Here is a 21,469-nt window from a genome sequence, read left to right as displayed (position 1 = left end):
TAAAATTGTACCTTATTTTAGACTTGTGACAAAAATCTGGAGGCATTTAAATTCTGAAATAGAATGTACATTTTGCATTTGCTTTGCATATAGATTTGCCTAACACGTGCAAGAGTATGCAAGACCATACCAATGTAATTCCCAGTTTCCTACATAGTACAAGAATGGGAAGAGTTACTTGTAATATGGGCAATGAGAAAGAGGAAGAAGGAAAAGAAGGAGGGGGGGGGGGGGGCTTTAAAATTTGACCTACACTTCCGATGCCTTTGTCTACTAATAAGCTGAGGATAGCTAGGTCCCATGATATTAGCAAACAGCTGTATGCCAGACACATAGACGAGTGCCAGGGGGACGTCCAACTCAACTTGTACTATATCATCCTAGCTGGTAGCCTCAACACTACTACTTTGTAAAAGATAGTACTCCATGTTTGGATAGATGTTTAAGAATAAAACAAGTTTCACCTTTTGAAATATGTGAACATTAGTACATTGACCTCTTCAATCATTCAGATTAAAATGTTCATCTGAAAATTAATGTTTGGTTTGTAATCTTTTCAGACTTTGGACAAATGAGAAAAAAAAATGTTCATTTCATATAATTATATGTATAGATTATAAGTTAAATAAAAGAAGGAAATCTAATCGTTCTTTTGAAAGAAGAGCAAACTACAGGTGAAGAATTTGCTGGAAAGAAGTCTTCATGTAATCCTTACATTTGATTTACAAGACAGCTGATCTCCTTTCCACAGTCAAATAAAAACAAATAAATGGATATATCCTACTCATTGTCAAATAATACAAAATGCAATAGCTAAAAGCCTTTCAATTTATAAACATACATTAAAACATGATGAAAGGAAAACCCTTGTAATAAGTTGATATGTATGAAAGCAGAAAAATAACATTAAAAGAATGGCAAGAGTTTGAAATGAATCAGATCAATAGTAAGGAAGTAATGAATGTTTGAATAGGAGATCACTAAGTTTATGGGAATCTCAAATTGGTAGTTTGGTCAGTGGATTGTTACGTAGGATGAGGATAACTCTCCCATTTGTCGTGTACAAAAATATCATTGTTTTCTGTTTTTCTTGTAAGTTCTTTCTCCATTGGGGCACTACAGAATATATTATAGATAGCATATTATTATAGGTCCTCTAAAATGAATAGGCCCTCCTGAGCCATGAAATTTTGAAAAATTATAATTTTTAGTGATTTTATATGTTGGAACAGATGGGAAAAATAATTCGGCACTACATCACATCGACATTACCTCTTCAGCCAATTTGAAGTGCCCATATGTATAGCAATTACAACATTCAAAAATTCTTAACTCTCTTATTTATGAACAGATTTAGTTGAAACTTTCATCAGTTTCCATCTCTGATGTGTCTGCTTTCTTTTTGGGTTGGTTGGGGACAAAGTAATAACTATGTCAATCGAATGTATATCAAGGTCTGTAAATTGAGACTATGAAATTCCTCTCTGACAAAAGCACCTGTCAGTCTATCTTGGTAATTGACTACCAGTGGAATGTGGCATAGCAGAGAACATAAGGCCAACTTCTAGCCAATGAAAAGTGATTAGAAATACAGAATAGAATGTGAAGTAAAAGTTAGTAGCCTCGGTCTCCAGACCTTCCCTAGTGTCTGTCTCTTGTTATTAAAAAAAAGAAAAGTTTGGGGGCCAAAGCATGAAATTCAGAAATGAAGAGTTGCATTCTACATTTAAATCTGTTATTTGCTTGATCTGCAAGTAATTTATGACTGAATAATTACAAAATCAGATAATAAGCATATCAGACAACATAAGGCCAACTTTTAGCCAATGAGAAGTGATTTGAAAGACTAGACTGTAGAGTAAAAAGTTTGTAGTCTCTTTGTCCAGACCTTTCCTTGTGTCTGTCTTTTGTTATAAACAAAATAAAATTGTTTGGGGGCCAGCCAAACCGCCAAAGCATGAAATTCGGAAATGAAGAGTTGCATTCTACATTTAAATCTGTTATTTGCTTGATCCGCAAGTAAATTTACCACTGAATAATATGAAATTGTTTCATCAACATGAATCAGAATTTGCATGGATTTTGATTGTGTGAAGAAATGTATGACTTTTTACAAATTGATTAAAGATTGATTAATCATTGAATGATCATTGATCAATCAAATGATTATTTAAAGTGACCTAGATTTGATAAAGTGACCTGTGATTGTGCTATTGTGCTATGATGGTTGCTCATAATGCCCAGATTGAGAGAGAAAGGGGAAAAAGACTTTGATTGTTTATGGTTGTAAACAAATGATTTTAACTTGAAACCTATCGCATCATTGTATGCCTACTGTCTACTATTTTGGGTTTGGATTCTATTTCACACAGAAGTCATGAAAGTTTATCACATTTAGGAACAGAAAATGATTGATTATGGCAAGAACTAGTGGATTTTGACAGCTATGACACCCTAGAGTCAAAAAGTTTGGCTGTCAAAGGAGAGGTCACTGTTATAAATAGACAGTAACAGTCAACATTCATAACAATCATGTTGTAATAGTTGGGTGGAAAACTATGTTAATTTCATTGAGAATAATTTATTTTCAACCTCACAATGATTGATGTATGAAAGATGCTTGGATGGTAAATAAGAGTTTGACCTTGTTTTAAATTGTATTTATATTTGTTTATCTTTTATTCATGGTATTTTTCACTTGAGAGATAGAATACCCTGATCAGCATGAATGTACTTTCGTTATAGGGGCCCACAAATATAAATGAATATTGTATAGCTAGTAATGTTGAATTGTTGCAAAAAGGCATTGCTCTTTTGAATACATGATAGTCTCCTAGTTTTGTTTAACTGATAACACTGATAATGTCTATATGTCTCTGTTATTAAGTATTAGCCAGAAGGGGAGTTAACTTGTATATACTTACACAGTTATATAATATATTATGTTCATTAATTCTGTTTGGGTCATATGGACATGACCTTTTTGATCTACAATCATTTACTGAGAGCCAGAAGGGCATTAATTGCTATACTTTTATAACAGACTCGACACAAAACCTTATCCATTGGTAGTAGGCAGCTAGTACTGACAGCTGCTTTGTTGTATGATGTAATAGATGTACTTCTCTGAGATAGAGAATCTCACTCAATTAAGTGGGTGTGGTAGTTGGTACTACATGGAATATAAAGGTGTAGTCTGTTTGGAGCCAAAAGGATGTTAGCTCATATACTCACAAACACAGAGAATACACACTTCTGGCTCCACACAGATGAAACTATACTGACACACAAAGGCTCTTGTGGTCTCTCAATTTCTTACTTACTTTTTTTTCTTCTGGCAAACATTTCAATTCATTGCATATCACTTTCATTATCATTAGTTGTCAGATGGAATGACATTTGAGAATGTGGGTGGAAATTTTCTGAAAGATGAGATGGATGAAAATATACATGATATTCTTGATGACATATGAAAGAGAGACTGTGATGGAGAGATGAATGAATTGACAGATACATGGAATGAATGGATAGAGTTTAAATATCACTCTGAGACATTTTGTGCTCAATAGACAGAAAAAGAAAATTCTGAAATGTTCATGGATTTCGATGAAAACCTGGTATTCCAACTTTATTTGGCCTTGTCAGCCGATTCCAAGTGAGTCTAATAGAAAAGTTGTTTTCATATCTGATTGATGTTACGTTTTTAAAATGTACTATATTTGATATGTAATGTTCACTTATCACATTGGAAAAAATTAATCCTTCTCTTCATATAATCTCACTTCATTTACAGCTGCTGACTCAGGGAAGGAACCATGGCATTGAATACTCTTACTATGTTCCAAATGGAGTTGGTCCTGATGAACCAGACTCTTATTCCTGGACTTACAATTCATACTCTAACTGCTCCAAGGCATGTGGAGGGGGTGAGTTTATATTCATTGAATCTACTCCATGTTCACACTACCTAAATTCATTGTGTTCCATAGCAGCATTTTGCAATGCAATTTCAGGAATCTACATCACATGATCCAGTGACATTATTACAGTCCTAACCCTACCCCTCCTCTTTGACGAACTAAAGTAACTGTCATAAATCGTCTTTCAGTCTACTATGTTTAGTCTAGTTCAGTCTTTGCAGATTAAATTTAGAGTATTGGAGACCCTCTTGTTACATACAGTAAAAGCATTTCATTCAGATACATGTATTATAATCTTCTTTTTGCTATGGAGCAAGAATTGACGAAGATAAATTCATTTACTTTTCAATTCTATAGCATATACCTAAACACATAGTCAAGCCATTTTAGGCTTGTGGTAGCAGGAGGGTTAATGGAGAAAAAATGGGGGGAAAAAACCTTGTAAAATGTCCAATAAATCGGATATTCCTTAAATTATGATTTGCAATACATGACAAGAATGAAATATGGTATGAAAATGAATGAAATGGTAATAATTCTGTTTACTGTAAAGACTTGTACTATAAAGATTGTTGCATCTTCTTGGCAATGGACTACGGTACTGGTTTTTATGAATCTGGTGACAGAGCTCTATTTTCTTTTAATGAGAAATTGGCCATTTTATCCTCCCACCTGTGTTTTTGTAGTAAACTGAAACGGGTCATACCACTACGACCCTTCAGGTGTGATGACAAATTGACTCGCCAAAACCAGGGAGATGGATTTGTGCCATAGAACATTTCACTGTGAAGATGCAGGAAGTTTATCTAATAGAATCTGATATTTCTATAAATGGGACAATTTTGTTCAATGTCATCCATTTATCATCCTTCTAAAACTTCTCTCTGAACAATAATCAAAGACTTATAATATGTCAGAAAACTTCATCAAACTGACACCACAATCTCTTTACACTCTTTCTAATGAATTTGAATTTACCAATGGCTACCAATAGGTGAAGGAAAGAAGGGAAAGTTTACTATAACTTTTCCCTAGATGAAAGAATTAGTTTTCCTAAAAGAGAAAAAGTGTGTCATCTGTTAAAGATAAAAGAGTATATTAAAATGAATACTCTTATCTTAGATTAGATAGAAAATTATCTAGGCTTCTGTAAGATTTTATAATAAAAAAATATGTGTTCCATCTTTCACCGCATGTGGTTAAAAATACAGTTATAAAAGTGTATCAGCCAACTTCTTCCCATAACCGTCATCCTAGACATGTTTACTAGGATTCATCTCTTTTCTTCAGCAGTCTACATGTCAGTATTTTAATACCTCAGGTGTGTTAGACCAGCCCCCTTGGGATATCCCCCTTAATGGGCATTTGATCTCCCCTAAACTTGAAGAGATTTATGGAGGTTAGAGGTCAAATACTACCCAAGTTCCCTGATGGCCTTTGGTAGACTTTCATGTTCGATGAAAGGCTAGCTGCCGAGGACAATGTTCTATGCAGTTTACAAGCACTTTTTATATCTTTCCCATTTTTGTCAAAATGTGACAAATGTTTCCATGGCAACTGCAATTGAGCTGACAGATTTAGGGGCACAACCAGCTATGCCCCCATTTGAAACCCTTTTAGCACATTGTAAGTACTCAACCTGTAAAGTGTGCCACCCATTTCAAATATTCTACTAAACATGGTACCTGAAAACTTATGTGACAATAATCATTGTTTCCTTGTTTTTTGCCCCCCCCCCCCCCCACCATACAAAATCATGGACCTGCCTCTAACTTGTAATTTGCCAGAAATTCCATTCATCAGTGATCAAGCTTGGATTACAAATCTTGTTAAGACATTGCTATAAACTGTTTGCTTAAATGAAGAAAGGCCTTTGTTCAAAATTGGTTCATAGGAGGTGTTTCTCTTGTTATGGTCTGGAATTTTCTCTTTGTTTTGATCAGGTTTCCAGACAAGGACGGTTACCTGTACCCGCTCTGGTGACTATGAGCCTGTCCCAACTTACCTGTGTGACCCCGCCCTGAAACCACGTAACAACAGGACCTGCAACGCAGAGGACTGCCCTCCAAAGTGAGTCATCATTTAAGTGATAATGAAAAATAATAAAACTATATCATTTGAGTCAAGTATTATTATTATAATTCCTACTATCATTACTATTTTTGTCATTATTTATCTATTTATATATTTATTTATTCCGTTTTATCATTACTACCCCGCCCTCAAACCACGTAACAACAGGACCTGCAAAACAGATTACTGCCCTCCAAAGTAAGTCATCATTTAAGTGATAATGAAAATGATAAAAACTTTATCATTTGAGTCAAGTATTATTATTATTATTACTACTATCATTACTATTCTTACCATTATTACTATTACTATTATTATTATTATTATTATTAACATTTTTATTGTTATTGTTATTATTATTAATGTAGTTGTTATTGATATTATTGTTATTATTAGTATCATTATTGGTGGTGGTGATGGTGGTGGTGGTTATTTTACCTGACTGCTAAGAAAGCATATATGCTTGTAAGTAAGCAAACAGACGGCCAACAGCTTCAGGTCCTCTCCGAGGGACCTGGTAATGAGGATTAATGCCTTACCAAAGGGCAGTAGCGCATCGCCTTGGTTTCGAACCGGGGTCACCGGATTACGAGACCACTGCTCTAACGACTGAGCTATCACGCCTCCTCTTTATCATTATTGTTATCACTAGTAGTAGTCAAAGTAAGTTGAAGTAGAAGTAGGAGTTCCTACAGAAAGGGTCGTCTTCTTAAAGCCAGATGGATGTTAAATCATATCATTTAAACAAGGACAACACCCTTCTGTCACTAAACAGTTGATGCAGTATTACATTATATTATCCATATATCTTTTCACACCCTTTTCATTTATTTATTGTTCATTTGTTACTGTCAGGGTTTTTCTTGAGTACTGGGTGGTCTGTTTAGCTTTTCAAAACTTCACTTTGTTGATCATTTCCAACTTTCCTTCTATAATATCTTATTTCATTTTGTTTATTATTATCATATCTGATGTGTAATCATCGATGTTTGCCATTGCGTGCTTTCAAAATATTACTTTATTAGCATCATGTGGTTATCATAACAGTTTCACATATAATATCCTGTCACCTTTATAGCTTTGTAATGATTGTTATCTTCTATGATGAAGTTACTGGAGTATAGTAATGTACATTTTATGAAGGATAATCCAAGTTTATACTATGGACGAGATGGGGGTCAGTGCATTGAAATATAGATGTCACAGGCTTTTCTCAGATGAGAATTCTGTTATACCGGTACTTTCCTTAGCCTGAAGCTTACAAACTCCTAAAATCTTTTGAAGCGCCTTGAAAAATGTTTATCCAGGAGCTACTTGTGACATTCCAGTAGTTCCATCCTAAGGCCGAAGACTAAAAATGTCAAAATATATCCTATTTTTGTCACCTTGTCCACAAACAACAGTGTTTATATGGCTTATCTCTTTATCAGTATCTAAACTTGGCATTCCATAGACAAGGATGATTTTGGTTGAAATGGACAGATATCCCTTGCAGGTAGATTATAGAGTCAGTATCAAAATTTATCTTTACATGAAATGACACATATTTTACCTTTTTTCCACATACCATTGTATTACATTCCTGGATTTAGGGCAAGTCCAAGCTGTTCTCCCCTTAGGTGTCAAAACTTCAAATTCATTAAAGCAGCAAAATGTATGTCATTTTAAAGCCAAAACTTTGAAGTTTATGATCCTTTTATTATTCTTATAAAAAGATTCATAAATATGAAATTCTACGCTCATTATTCCATACCAATATTGATTAGCATGAAGTCCGAGACATTTGCATTTTTCATGTGCGACTTATTCAAAAGAACTTTACATTTTTGAAATGCTGGGATAAAGTGAACTAGGTATGTATTTAGGTAATGTCAGACATGCAATGCTCCATATATCACAATTTTGACGTATAATTATTTACATTTCCAATAAAGAATTAATCAACATTTTTCAAAAAATCCTGTGAATTTCTGATGTTCAGTTAATACCCAACAAAAATCATGATAAAGTAATCCAAAACTAACAAAATCGCCTTTCCATTGTGTATCATAATACATTTTTTATCAGAAAATACCTTTTTGTGTGTATTATAAAGGGAAAAGTGTGCCTTACGTCACATGCAGATCATTATACTTGCATTTTTCACATAATGGTAACAAATAATTGTGTTTTCTTGTTTATGATTTTTATGCCAAGTATTTTTGTGATTAATGTATGAAGAAGTTGTCCTTTATAATTCAGAAGACTTTTAATGATGACCTTGTTTGTTAAAAAATAAACCTTTTTTCTGGTCCATAGAATAAAACCAAAACAGGGTTTACTACAAATTCTTTGCATTTAATTAGAAGGTCACAACTAGCCATTAGCCCAAAAGTTGTTTATTTGTGCCTTTCATTTTAAAATCAGACTGGTGTATAGGTTCTGATCTGTCCTGTATTCCACAGGTCATATAGCTTGGACTGGCCCATTATTATCATTTTTGTCTGATAAATGGCACATTTCCATACCATCTGCCGAAAGCCAGAAGGACATTTTTGCTGAAGGATTGTGGTTAATGCCCCTCTAGCTCTCTGTAGACAATGGATGTACAGGAAGAAGCTCATGGAAATCTTTAATATTGTTTGTTACATAAACCTAATGTTTATATATTAAAAATAAGAAGAGTGGAAATTTATTTATATACTTGGGTGAAGTATATTCATATGAGATGAAAGGGCATGGCGTATGTACACATCAGAAAAGTTCATGTTGAAACACACAGTATAAGCGTTTACTGATTGGATTATTAAATGACTGTTCAGACATTGTCACTTTTCGTAAAACTATCAACTGTAGCACATATATGAGGGGTTCAACATACATGCACACGTGTGAACACACCCCAAGGTGATGTGCGTACTACCAGAGTGTTCAAACTATAGATAGGCATGTGACAATTCTATGTAGAGCGGAAGGGCTCAAATGATTTCCTGACACAAATCTACCTTGTCATGAAGAAGGATTCACATATATATGGACAGATGTCACAAATGTTGTAGCTATTGGATGATGCCTACTGAACTCCCTTTGACACATGAAAATGTATGTACAGTGTATACTTTTTTAATGTAAATGGAATGAAAATGAATGTAGAGATTTTGATGGAGATTTTTCCTGTCAGATATTCCATTCTGAGAAAATAATGAAGGAATGAATTAAAGAATCTGAACTTTCATGATATTCACAAATTTAACACTAAGTAAATACTGTCAAAAATTGAAAGTTGGTCATTAAAACAAACTACAAGTAGCTGATTTGTCTCAAGTTATTAAGGCACTCTATTTCTGTCTTGTATCACAAAGAAAAACCTGGGAAAACAGTTTAAAGGTACTATGTCCCATTTGCAGGCCAAAAAATGAAAAAGTTAAATTCCAACTGCATTTGAAAGATATTACTAATTTAGAACTTCCCTAAAAAAGGTGGGGCTTGAAAATGTCTTCAAGTGGGAAAATAATGACTATTAGTTGTCAAATCGAATTTAGGGCTATAGAGCCCAAAAGTAATAGTCTTAATTTTCAGACAATTGTACCGAATGGTCATACGTTTTATGCTGCGCAAAGATTCAATTAGTTTAATCTTAGCCATCACAAGAAGTGGGTTATTGATGTAGAAAAAATGCTCATGTACCCTTTACAATTCTTTTCATGTATGTTATTACCAAAGAAGAAAAAAAAAACCAGTCAGTCACTCGATAGTGTCTGACAGTGAAGTCTAGCAAGTAAACGGGTTTCCTTGCATATTTTGAATATGAGGACACTGCTAAAGTTTAAATTTCACAGATAGGACATACATGACATATTCATAATTCCTGCAAAGTTTTACAGAATTTGAGGTTGGCTGCAAAAGGGACATAGTACCTTTAAATGAACTTTTGAAAAATGATATCAAATTAATATATTTCTGATAAGCATTTAAAGGTTTTATTGACATTTAGAAGAGGCTTTCTTAAATTGCATTATAGAAGCTGTCAAATTCACCTTTCCGTCAATCTTTCTGACCATATGCCTGTCATTTATATTATTTAAATAAATTCAGCCATAATGAGGTTTCGGACTTGCTCCACTTTTAGCTGGTAATGTAATTGGTAAAAGTGAGAATTTTCACTCACATTCCGGTGATTCCGCATATGTTTAATTCATCACTCTTGTCTGCTTGAGCGTTTGACATAATTTATTTGAAGAGAATTAGCAATCTGTACCTGTAGAACAACTATTTACACAAGATAATTGTTCCCACCTTTACAACAGAGTCTGGTATCACTATTCAGATATGAAATGGGGAAAGCAGGTTGTAAATATTGAGCACCGGAACATCTGATATTCTTTTACATTGTCAAAGCAGAAATGGGGTGGACAGCTAGAGTACAGGGTAGGGGCTGGGCCTTTGCTTTTGATAAAAATGCATGGCAGAAGCATATAGGAAACTATATGTATGGTGCATGTTTTTCATGATAAATGTGTATCATATTGCAGTACTCTTTTTTTTTATATCCATGTTGTTCTGTTTATCTTTTTGTAGCTCTTTGATTTAAATGGTATGGTCAAGTTTGATTCATATTGATGCATATAGTTATGTTAATATATAAGCAAGGGAAAGTCAGCAAGCTGTTCAATTCTTTCCAATGTGACTTAACTTTGCATTCTTCAGGAAGACACCAATATTTTTCAATAAAATTGTGTTAAAGTAACTCTGTGCTGGCCTTATGCACCATCATGGCTTAGGTTTGATCGTGAAAAGTATGAATTGTCATCAGCAGCTCATCGTGTTCCCCTCTGAAGTTTCCTTCTGCATTCAACTGAATACATGAGAGTAATATATTGTCGACTAAGAGCGAGAAGGACATTAGTTTGTTACTCTCCACCCTTATGTCTTCCAGCAGAAAACTTGTTTGTAGTTGATCTTTGTAGCAGTGAATGTTTTGAATCAAAGTGTGAATCTAGGGTGGGGAGGTTTGGACAGACATTGTGCGCATACCTGGGTTTAAGTAGCGGGGTTAACGGAGGATGAAGGGTAGAGCTCTGGTGAGTGATAGGAGACATTCACACAAAACAATGCCATCTTGTCAACAAAAGTGTGAATTTCAACATGATATCTATGAGCTGTATTCATGTTTTGTTTGAGAATGAAATGAATAAAGATTGCTTGTTTACATCATGCTTGGAGTTCCATTGTAAAAGAAGATTTGAAGACAATGATAAGCTCATAGTGGTGTACAACAAAATATGTTTTTCATCATTTTATTGATCTAGCAATGAAGGAAGCTTTCTGGTCACGAGTTACATTTCTTCTATATAATCATGAGTATCTCTTTTCAAGCAAGAATGAAACAGTATCATATTTCTAAAAGAAGATTTGGTGACACATAACTTCATGTAGCTCATATGGATTGGTTTACTAATCGGGAGTGAGCCTGCTTTTATTTCATTGTTAGAATACAACATTCATGTTTTTCAAAATGCCTTTAACGTTAATACTCTGCATACATGATCATCTTTGATTTGACTAAACTTAAGTTAATGGATATCTAATCAACAAAGCCTCTCCATTTCCTTTCCGCAATGTATTCATGTATGAGGACAAACTGGGCATGCCAACAGCTTTGTATCATTTATAACAGAACATCTGTAAATGTTATGAATACGAAAAATCTTAACAAATGGATACACCATCAATGATAAACCTTTGTTTCCTTCCTGAAAAAATGCTGTAATGTTTTACTATTAAATCAATACAACAATCTGAATATTGTTTATGATTTAAAAATTGTATACTGAAGTTTGAGTTTTATTCCTGTTGTGTTTATGCATGTTGTGATTTTGCACAATCAAATGATAATAGTAGTAGAAATATTTCATAATGCTACTCTTTTTTTCCCTTCTTTTCTTAGATGGTACATTGGAGACTGGAGTCCATGTTCTCAGACATGTGATGAAGGATCAAAGGTCAGACAAGTTTATTGTCAGCAGCAGTTAGAGAATGGTCGGAGTGAGGCCATTGAGGAGGCATACTGCTTAGGGCTTCTAGGGTTCAAGCCTGAGTACCAGGAGGCATGCACGGTGCAGCAATGTCCTCATTGGGTTGCTGGAGAGTGGTCAGAGGTAAATGCAGTCTGATTTAAAAACCTACTACTGGTACTCTGTTATTTTTGTTGTACTTTGGTGAATGATGGTCTAATTCTTTCTTAGATCCATATACCGGTATATACATTTTCATTGATCAAAAGTTAACAGTTGGATAATTTGATGATTAAGGTGGTAAAGATAGGATACAGAATAAATAACTGATTGAAGATGGAGAGAGAGAGAGAGAGAGAGAGAGAGAATAGTATATTTATGATTATGATCTTAGATATAGATATTTTAATGGAAGAGTGACCGCATGGATTGAAAACGAGTTAGCTTGCACAAATGAAAACAAGGGATATTGGTCAACAGACTGATATTTGTAAAAAGGGCCAAGGGCATATTTTCATTTACATTTCAAAATAATTAATGGGCCACAAAATTGTGACAAAGAATATATTATATGCATATTGAAATGAGGGTAATTAGATAGATGGATGGGTAGATAAAATTATAAAGAACGAACTAAGGCCTTCTCATTATGTTTGTATTGTAATTAATTGGGTGTTCATTTCACCTCTTAGAAGAGGATATTGTACCCTTGCAGTGCCACCACTTTTAGAAACAACTCATCAAGACAAGTTGAAATCATCCTTCCTTTTTCTACATTAATTTTGATTTGAAAAAGTGGCCCATGGTATCAACTATCATGATTCATGATCTACTTTTGAATTTCAAGAATTAAGACAAGCTCTTCTTAGTCCAGACATATTGGGTGATTTTAACCACAGCTGGCACTGAAAGGGTTAATGAATTACAAAATGGAGATATATCATGGATGAGCAGAGGTTAATGTAAGTCATCACCTTCAAGAAAGATGTTGTTAAAACTATTTATGGTTTCTCTCTCTCTATATATATATATATAAGCAACCAGCATGGTAAACAATTGGTATCTTAATTGTTATATTCTTGACAGTGTTCTGTTGAGTGTGGAGATGGGACCCAGGCCAGACAGATCAATTGCATGGCTGATCTTCAAGAGCCAGACTCATCCTGTGATGCCAATGATAGACCAGATGAGGAACAAGAATGTAACCTAGGTCCTTGTGATGGAGTGGAGTGGATGACAACAGAGTGGACACAGGTACGCGTCATCTGACATCATCATCAAAATGAAAATTAAGGAAGCCTTAACACAAAATGAGAATATGAGGAGATTTATTGTTACCTGAATTTGAGATGCCATTTTTCTCAGTAGTGAAAAGGAGTTGAATGGATTTTTGAAATGTAGATGGGTGATGAAAAGTTTAGTGCCAGCCCCCAGTTCCATCTAATGCATATTGAATTGTACCGTATACGTTGATCAGATTTTCTTAGGTTTCACTTTGACCATATTCTGTGTTCATGTCTTTGTTTAAGTGAAGGCAAATTCTCAGCAGCTACAGCATCATTTTTGATAATCAAACTGCTTTTTATAGGGGTACCTGTATAGCAAAGTTACAATTGAAGAAGATGTGTTTCTGTAATAATGATGATTTAGTGTTTTGCCTAGTACAAATTATTTACCAATCAAAGCTCTTGTATTAGGCTGTTATAACCCTGATCACTGCAGTTTGAGAAAAAATGCAATTATAAGTAAAATTGGTGCAGTATCTCCTCATGTATATTTGTGTTCAAAAATCATTTTCTATCTTTTCCCTGTTGTATATATGACAGTGTGCAGGTCTGTGCGGTCTTGGCATCAAATCTCGTCAGCTGTTCTGCGCTACCAGGGCTGGTACAGTGTTTGATAAGGAACTGTGTGAGATGTCTGCCATGCCTGACATGACATCAGCTTGTCTACTCCAAGAAGAGTGTGGACCAAGATGGATGGCATCTCACTGGAGTGAGGTATGTAGAGGAATTCTGAGAATCCCAGTTCTGTTTTATAAGAACTTGATAATGATGAGAAGTTCAAATATATATCCGTTAACATGATTGGATAGTTTGAAATATATGTCCATGAATATATCATACCTCTGAAATTGAGTAGTTTAACATTCTTCTTGATAATTCATGTATATATATTCATATATTTCATTGTTCACACATGTAGATTTATTTTCATTCTAGGAAAAATGTATCTTTAAAGATTAATTTTAACAGAAATGTAAATAAGATTATAGTAATAAGATAACTAGTACTTAATTGCACAAACTGCATTTGGCTCTATGCAAATGATTATGGTAGTATATCGATGTCAAATACATGAAGATGATTTGTGAGCGTTTCCTCAAAGGTATGGATAGATAGGAGCTATTTCACATTTTACTGGAAGCTTAATTGAAGATTGTACAAAAGCAAAGAAACACCTTTGTATGAAACACATAACATATTTTTATCCCTGTTGTTCATATTTTGCTAGTGTTCTGCTACATGTGGAGGAGGAGTCCACTCTCGTATGGTGTTCTGTGCTGATATAACAGGCAACTCCATGGTTCAAGTCCCTGATTCTGACTGCGATCCCATGACCAAGTTTGAGCAAGAAGAGATGTGCAATACAGATCTATGCTCTGATGACTATGTCTGGTTTGTTGGACCATGGGAAAAGGTGAGATATATGTCAAATATTGGTTTATACTTCTAGTACAAATAAATTGTTCATCAAGTTAATGTAATGAATAAAAACACAAGACTTTTGTTGGCCTACATCTCATAATTCATGATTTTTGTTTTGGAAAGCACTAGTGAGATTCTTTACGGTCTGTACCCTTGTTTTACTTTTTCAACTAACCTGTTATGTTGATATTGGTTGCATTAAAACAGGCTAGTTTTTAAAAAAGAGAGTATATTGAAAGATCATAAATCAGAAAAATAGGTCTTGTTTGAATATCCACAATTAAGGTAGATCATATGGTGTTAGTGATACTGCATATCGTATGGGAATACATTTCCACCAGTTTTTGTGTTTCTGTTGGGCTGCAATCTACAAGCCCAGCTTTTCAGCAGTCCCCTCCATGACCAACCTGTTTTATATGCCTGTTGTACACTGTGGACCAATTACAAATTGTTAAGTTTCATTGTTTTACTATGTACAATGTAATCCCATGTACTTTATTTTATTGTTGGAAATGGAATTAAACGAAATGAAATGAAATGAAAATACATGTATTATTGCAAATAAATTGTCCTTAATAACTTCCCTTTGTACATTATTTGTTACCTAGTGCTCCAGACCGTGTGGTGAAGGTTCCAGGACTCGAATCCTGGTGTGTATGAAAGGAGAGATACCTCAGATCCCGTCTCTGTGCCAGGACTCTATACGCCCCGGCAGTGAAGAGCAATGTAACCCTAGGCCATGCACAGCAGGTAAATAAGGATGTGTGCAACCTTTCTTACCTTACCGTCAAGTACTTCTATTATCCACTCCCATCCTATTTTCAGTTTTTTTTCTTCAAATGACATAGATGTGATTATAAAGCCCTAATGTTTGCACTTTCTTGATTTCCCTAAAAATGTTTCAGAAATGTTATGAATATACTCATCTCAGATTTGTTTCATGCAGAATTACTGGCTCATGGTAAAACTTTTAAAATTGTTTCTCTTCCCCCTTCTTTATGTGAGTATTTGTAGTATAATAAAGACTTCAATAGTTTCTATTCTGAAAAATGATTTATTTGGAAATGAACTCAATGTTTTAACTCATGTTTTAATCATTCCATTTTCCTGAAATATATTTATGACAATTCACATTGTTTCTTTTGAAAATGTTGCGTTTCAATATATTCTTCAAAGACATATTTTGTGATATTGTTTATTTTATTTACTTTGTTGAACTGTGCCCATATTGGATAGGCCTACATGAATAAAACGATGCATTGGTATTGAACCACTGTGAATAGAAAGTTGCAATGCATAATGCAGGTTTATATTCTGTGTTAGTTTATGTTTATCTCTTCTTTTTCTCTCATAGGAGGGAAGACATTGCGTAGAAAGAGAAAGAGAAAAAGGATTTTTCGCAAAAAATCTTCATTGCCTTGAATTTTTTTACTAAAAGTTTGAGATATTTACTTTTGTTTTTTTGAGATGGATTGTTTTGTTTTTCCTTTTGGTTGATACCTTGTCCTCTAATTCCCTGGTTATACTTGTAGTTGATTCTCTTGATTGGAGTGATGTTAGTTAGGGAGCTTTAGATTTCAGGAACAACAACATTAGGATGATTCCAAAACCAAAGGGATATCATACGTAGTATTCCTCTGATGAGAAGAACAAATATTTACTATTCATTGTATTATCACATTGGATCACATTTCGCATTGTGAGACTTTGTTGACTCATCAATATCATGCACCAAAAAAATGATACCAATTTTCACAAGTTTTTACAGCAAAATGATGATTTTTTTTTCTTTCTGGAAAGACAATTGAAGGTTTTTAGAGGAAAAACATATTGCTACTGCTGTCATAATATTCCATATAATTAAAACTCTAATTGCAGGGTTGTCGCCTTCAGAAATCAAAAGGTCATCAATGATGGTTCAACTCTTTGTAGCTTCAGTATCATGATATTTTAAAGCTCCCTAACATGTATGTCTTGCAATGCATTGTGTAAATTGCTCAATTTTTTCCTTCCTTTTTCTCCATCTTTTTTTCATGTAGTGTATTATACTAGTTAAATCATATCTTCCCATTCTTCCCTGTTAAACTCTATATTCTTGTCCTTTTCTTGATGGTTTGACAAATTGAAAATATTAGTGGAAGATTTTTAACAATTTAAAAACATTTGTAATATTCCAGACAAGAGGCTAGATTTCTATATAGTACGGAGCGCATGTGTATTTTTCAACTGCAGTTTTACTTGTTTGCTTCCTGTTGAAACAATCTAGCATGATTTTATTGGTTCAAATAGTACATAATAATATATATGAGTATATGATGATAATTGAATTTGTTTCTTTCCACAGTTTACAGTAGAGTAATTATGAGCGGTGTGTCTGGTATATTCCTGTTTTTGAAACTTTGATTTAAATTGAATGCTGAGTTTCCCTCCAAAAAAAAATTATTTGATTGATATAAGCCTGTGTAGTTACTTAAATGGTTTAGATGCATTTTAGTCGAAAGAAAATCTATTCAGAAATGTCTATATTTACTACATTGTAATTTAAAGCAGCAGCCCTTTTATCATAAGTGACTTTCTGAAATGTATCAATGTAATTTAGATGGAACAGAAGAAATTGAAGAAACAATGTTCACAACAGCTAGAACAATGAGTACAACAGCTAGAACGATGAGTACAACAGAAGCTGCAATAGAAGTTGTAACAGAAGAAACTGTGACCATCTTAGCTACAGATATTGCAACGGAAGAAATGATGCTCATAACAGAAGAAATAATAAGTTTCACAGAGATCATAGAAGTTCCAATGATAATAGAAGTAGAGATACATGATTTTGAAATCCCAACCCTTGTGAATGAGAGGCTTCATAGTGGAACAGAAGGAATAACCACTGATCTGGCCAATCTAGAGACAGACACAATGTTAAGTACTGAAAGCACCCAACTACAGACGAAGTCTGGACAACTCCATGTTAGTCCTGAAGCATCAAATACCAATGACTCGTTGTCATTTGAAGTAGTTTCTTCATTCAATGTTGCTGTTCCATCTTCTCATGATGAAAATATCTTAAATGATGGTAAGATATGGATGACAAATTAATATTGTTGCAGCAGCACACGCACTGGTAGACTGGCACCTAACACATATATACAGTAAACACATCATTTGTTCCCAGAAACTAGAATTTTAAGGTTCTAAGCATGTTGGCCTTCAAAGATTCTCTATGATTTCTGGGGTAATTTAATCATTTATCTCACAACCATTATTGTTTGATGCACAAACTATTTACTCACTATTGCTCTTGCTTCATATTAAGTTTTGATTTAATTTTTGAACATAACTAGTCATTGTTAAGCAGTTTATTTTCAGGTGTCTGATTAAATTAATTATTAATATGAATTGCTTCCTGATTATATACTTAAATAATTTGGTGGAATTTTTTCAGATTTTGTTCTCATTCATTTCTTTAAATAACATCTATGATTTTGAGGCGATGATAAACTTGGTTGAGTTTAGATTTACTTCTAGTTTTCAATCCATTTATAAATTGATTTGGAGTTCAGGAGATAACAGTCATGGTAAACATTACCAGTACTTTATTAGTAATACAATATTTCATGAGCATTCAGTGTGGGAGAGAATGATTATTTAACAATGGAAAATCATCTTGTAGAAACTTTTTTGTAATACTCTTGAGACAATGTATAATGTTTTGTTGAGGAAACTAATAGTTTTTGCATAAACCTGGGCTTCTAAAAGTGGATATTGATTATAATATTCTGTTATTGAAATGTCTTAATTGGATTCAAATGGATATTGACATGGCTAACAACCATGATCACACCTGTGATTGCTTTTTAACTTGTAAATAGGTGCATTTTGACTGATTTTAATCTACTAATCTAACTATCTCTCAGCTCAAAGGAATACTTTTGATTTGATTTGTAGACTGACACTTATAAGGTATTTGTGGTAAATAAAAAAATGTTTTCTTACTTTTGGGTATCATTAATACAACAATCATTAAGTTTACTTCAACTTCATCATCATGTTATCAATTTTAGAATTATTTTTCACAATAACAGTATCTGATTTCATTTGATTATCATTTTTTTCTTATGATTTATTTATCAAAAATAAAAATAGTTTTTATATTATATTGACCATTCTAATCTCACTCATCTAATCTTTTGGTTATGATATCAATAACCCGTGATTAGGTGATTTTGATTTGCTACATTTCTCAAAGCATATTGATATGTATATATTTAGTTTTTTAATATAGAATGTAATTTATTTTAGTTTCTAGGCATTCTCATTGCTTCATATGTACAATACCGTCGTTAATCCTTTTATGTTCACCGTAGTTTGGCAATACAAATAAAGCAAACTTGTAGAACTTCATATTGATATTGTTCCTAAATTTCTTTAATTTCTGATTAAGTTTGAAGGAGATATTTGTTCAGATGCAAAGGTAGTCTTGCCATACTAATTTTCTTTAAACATAATTATGTTTCAAAAATATTCCAAACGATTTGTTTCACAATGAATTAATGAAATTTCACTGATCCCATTAAATGATCTATCCCATATTCATAAACTATGACAGGAGGAAGAGTATATGGCAGGCAGCCTTGCATGCTGATTGAATGATGATTCATGTAATAAGCGCCACTTTCTTTAAAATGTTCTTATATGTGTTTTTGTGATCATGTGTTTTAATGTTGTAAAATACATGTATGTCCTATCTTGTTATATTGCAAATCAAGGAACAGCGTAATGTTTTTTCTTGTTTCCTTGAATGTACTAACCACCTCCTGTGCCTAAATGGTTGTTATATTTCCCATTCAGACATTCTAGATAGCACAGAGAGTTCAGTGGGTTGTGAAGAGAGTGAGTTTAGATGTTGTCCTGACGGTGTAACAGCCGCTACAGGGCCCTTCAGTGAAGGGTGTAGGTGAGTTAGTGGTTACAGGTTTTAATGCATCGGAGCATTGTCCAACGCACTTGTATTCCTGTGGCTTCATTCATTCATTCAAATCTTTATTGCATGCGCTCTGTCTAGACTCTATATCAATATTCAATGCCTGAAATTGGCTGTATGGTATTCAGTATTGCTCACGTGCATCCATATAGGAAAAGTTTGTAATATTAGGTGAAACATTCTTCAAATATCCCATTTGACACCATCACATGCCATCTCTATCCTTGCAGTCAAACCCTATTAGGCTGGTTCATGGGATATGGTATCATAATTGTACTCAATTTAGGCCGGAGTGAACTGATATTTTATATTTTGTTTTGGGGTCCTCGGAACAATATGCTTATCAGTATAACATACCCATGCCTATACATGTACTGTTTGGTTGTCATTGTATGTATCTTGTTAAATGGTTTTGTGTTCTTTAAAAGTGGTGTCTGTACTTGTGACCATTTCTTATGAAATTATGATACATCAACATTCTACATTCGAAATAGTAAAGTTTGTCACACATCACATCCTCAGTATAAAATGGTTTATGGTTGGAATTCATTTCACTTGACTACAGCTGATATTGGGTTATATCTCTGGAGGTGACTTCTTTAAGAGCAAAACACATTTCATTAGTTCAGAATAGATATTTTCTGTTTTGCATGTATGCTTCATTACTGTATGTCTGTTTCATATATGAATTTTGTGGTGTAGTGGATATGTTAAATTTCATTGCTATCATCTTTTATAAACCAACCCCATTTGCTTTTATTGTGCTTTCCCAAAACTCTTTGAAAAACATCAATTTCTATCTGTTTTTTTCTTCAAAATCAGAAACATTGTTCAAGAATACACAAAACTGTGAAAGATAATTCCAAAGCTGAAATAAATGCCTAATGCATGATAAAACCAAACAGTCAAATTGATTTGTCAGAGCTATGAGTTAATGTGTTCATGTGCTGAATGTTATTTTGTTTGTAAACCCTTGCCATATCATCTACTGCTTCATCCTGCTGTATATACTTGCATCTCACATGGAACTGTGTAAGTTTTTGATCCATCTGAAATGTAGTGGCACAAAGAGACATGTCTGGAAGCATGATATTTTGGTGATATCGGTGAATTAATAGTTGTAAACTGACATGGTTATTCTACGCATAATCAAGATAGTAAAGGTATTCAATATGGTTCTATACGGCAATGCCAAGAAAATATGATTTTTAACAATTATGTATTTTTCCTTCCAGACGTGTCATTTGGTGTCACTTCACTTTGTTAAGCTGCCCTAAGAGTACCACCAGTACAGAAATAGAAATAAAGAAATAGAAATATTCACTGAAAGACAAATAAGAATCATTGATTTCCTGTTATCTTTGCACTTGTTTGATTAAGTTGAAATTATTCATGAATATATAATGACAACAAAAACTTCCTGTGGTTAAAAAAATGCATTTGAAATATTGCTATATGAACAGAAAGAAAAACCGATGAGTACATCTTTATATTCACTTCGTTTCCTACTGCTACACTACCATATTTCAATACCTCCATTTAGTACAACCTTATTTCTGTATGAAAAAGCCCTTTCTTTGTGTTTCAAGATCACTCTTATCCATCATTTATCTCAGAAAGACATTTATATCATGTATCTGCATTGATTTTTTCGAATATGATTTTCATGATGATTGGTTTGTAACAGTAATATTCCTGATGTATTTTTTGGAATGTCTGCCAGAATCTTTCAACTTTTGAAAGAAAACTTGAATACTTAAGGCTGCATTAGCTGAGTTTTAAGATAAAAGAAAT

The 21,469-nt window shown here is 33.6% G+C and overlaps 1 protein-coding gene across 4 annotated transcripts in view; it reads left to right on the top strand.

Annotated features, from left to right (window-relative positions):
* Nucleotides 1–21,469, top strand: part of LOC584177 (papilin) — a 111,556-nt gene that overhangs the window by 75,572 nt on the left and 14,515 nt on the right. For 2 of the 4 annotated variants that reach the window (XM_030998545.1, XM_030998544.1), the window contains exons 9-18: nucleotides 3,794–3,926; nucleotides 5,864–5,990; nucleotides 6,162–6,191; nucleotides 11,920–12,130; nucleotides 13,073–13,240; nucleotides 13,813–13,986; nucleotides 14,501–14,686; nucleotides 15,303–15,444; nucleotides 17,294–17,767; nucleotides 19,543–19,648. In XM_030998545.1, the coding sequence (XP_030854405.1) occupies nucleotides 3,794–3,926; nucleotides 5,864–5,990; nucleotides 6,162–6,191; nucleotides 11,920–12,130; nucleotides 13,073–13,240; nucleotides 13,813–13,986; nucleotides 14,501–14,686; nucleotides 15,303–15,444; nucleotides 17,294–17,767; nucleotides 19,543–19,648 (1,751 nt within the window). The remainder of the gene's footprint in view (nucleotides 1–3,793; nucleotides 3,927–5,863; nucleotides 5,991–6,161; nucleotides 6,192–11,919; nucleotides 12,131–13,072; nucleotides 13,241–13,812; nucleotides 13,987–14,500; nucleotides 14,687–15,302; nucleotides 15,445–17,293; nucleotides 17,768–19,542; nucleotides 19,649–21,469) is intronic. The other 2 variants (XM_030998546.1, XM_030998547.1) reach the window with 2 other exon arrangements.

This window comes from Strongylocentrotus purpuratus, unplaced genomic scaffold, assembly GCF_000002235.5.
Source record: "Strongylocentrotus purpuratus isolate Spur 01 unplaced genomic scaffold, Spur_5.0 spur5_scaffold_5, whole genome shotgun sequence".
Lineage (NCBI taxonomy): Eukaryota > Metazoa > Echinodermata > Echinoidea > Camarodonta > Strongylocentrotidae > Strongylocentrotus > Strongylocentrotus purpuratus.
Note: the sequence above shows the minus strand (reverse complement) of the source record. Positions and strands in the feature narration are given on the sequence as shown.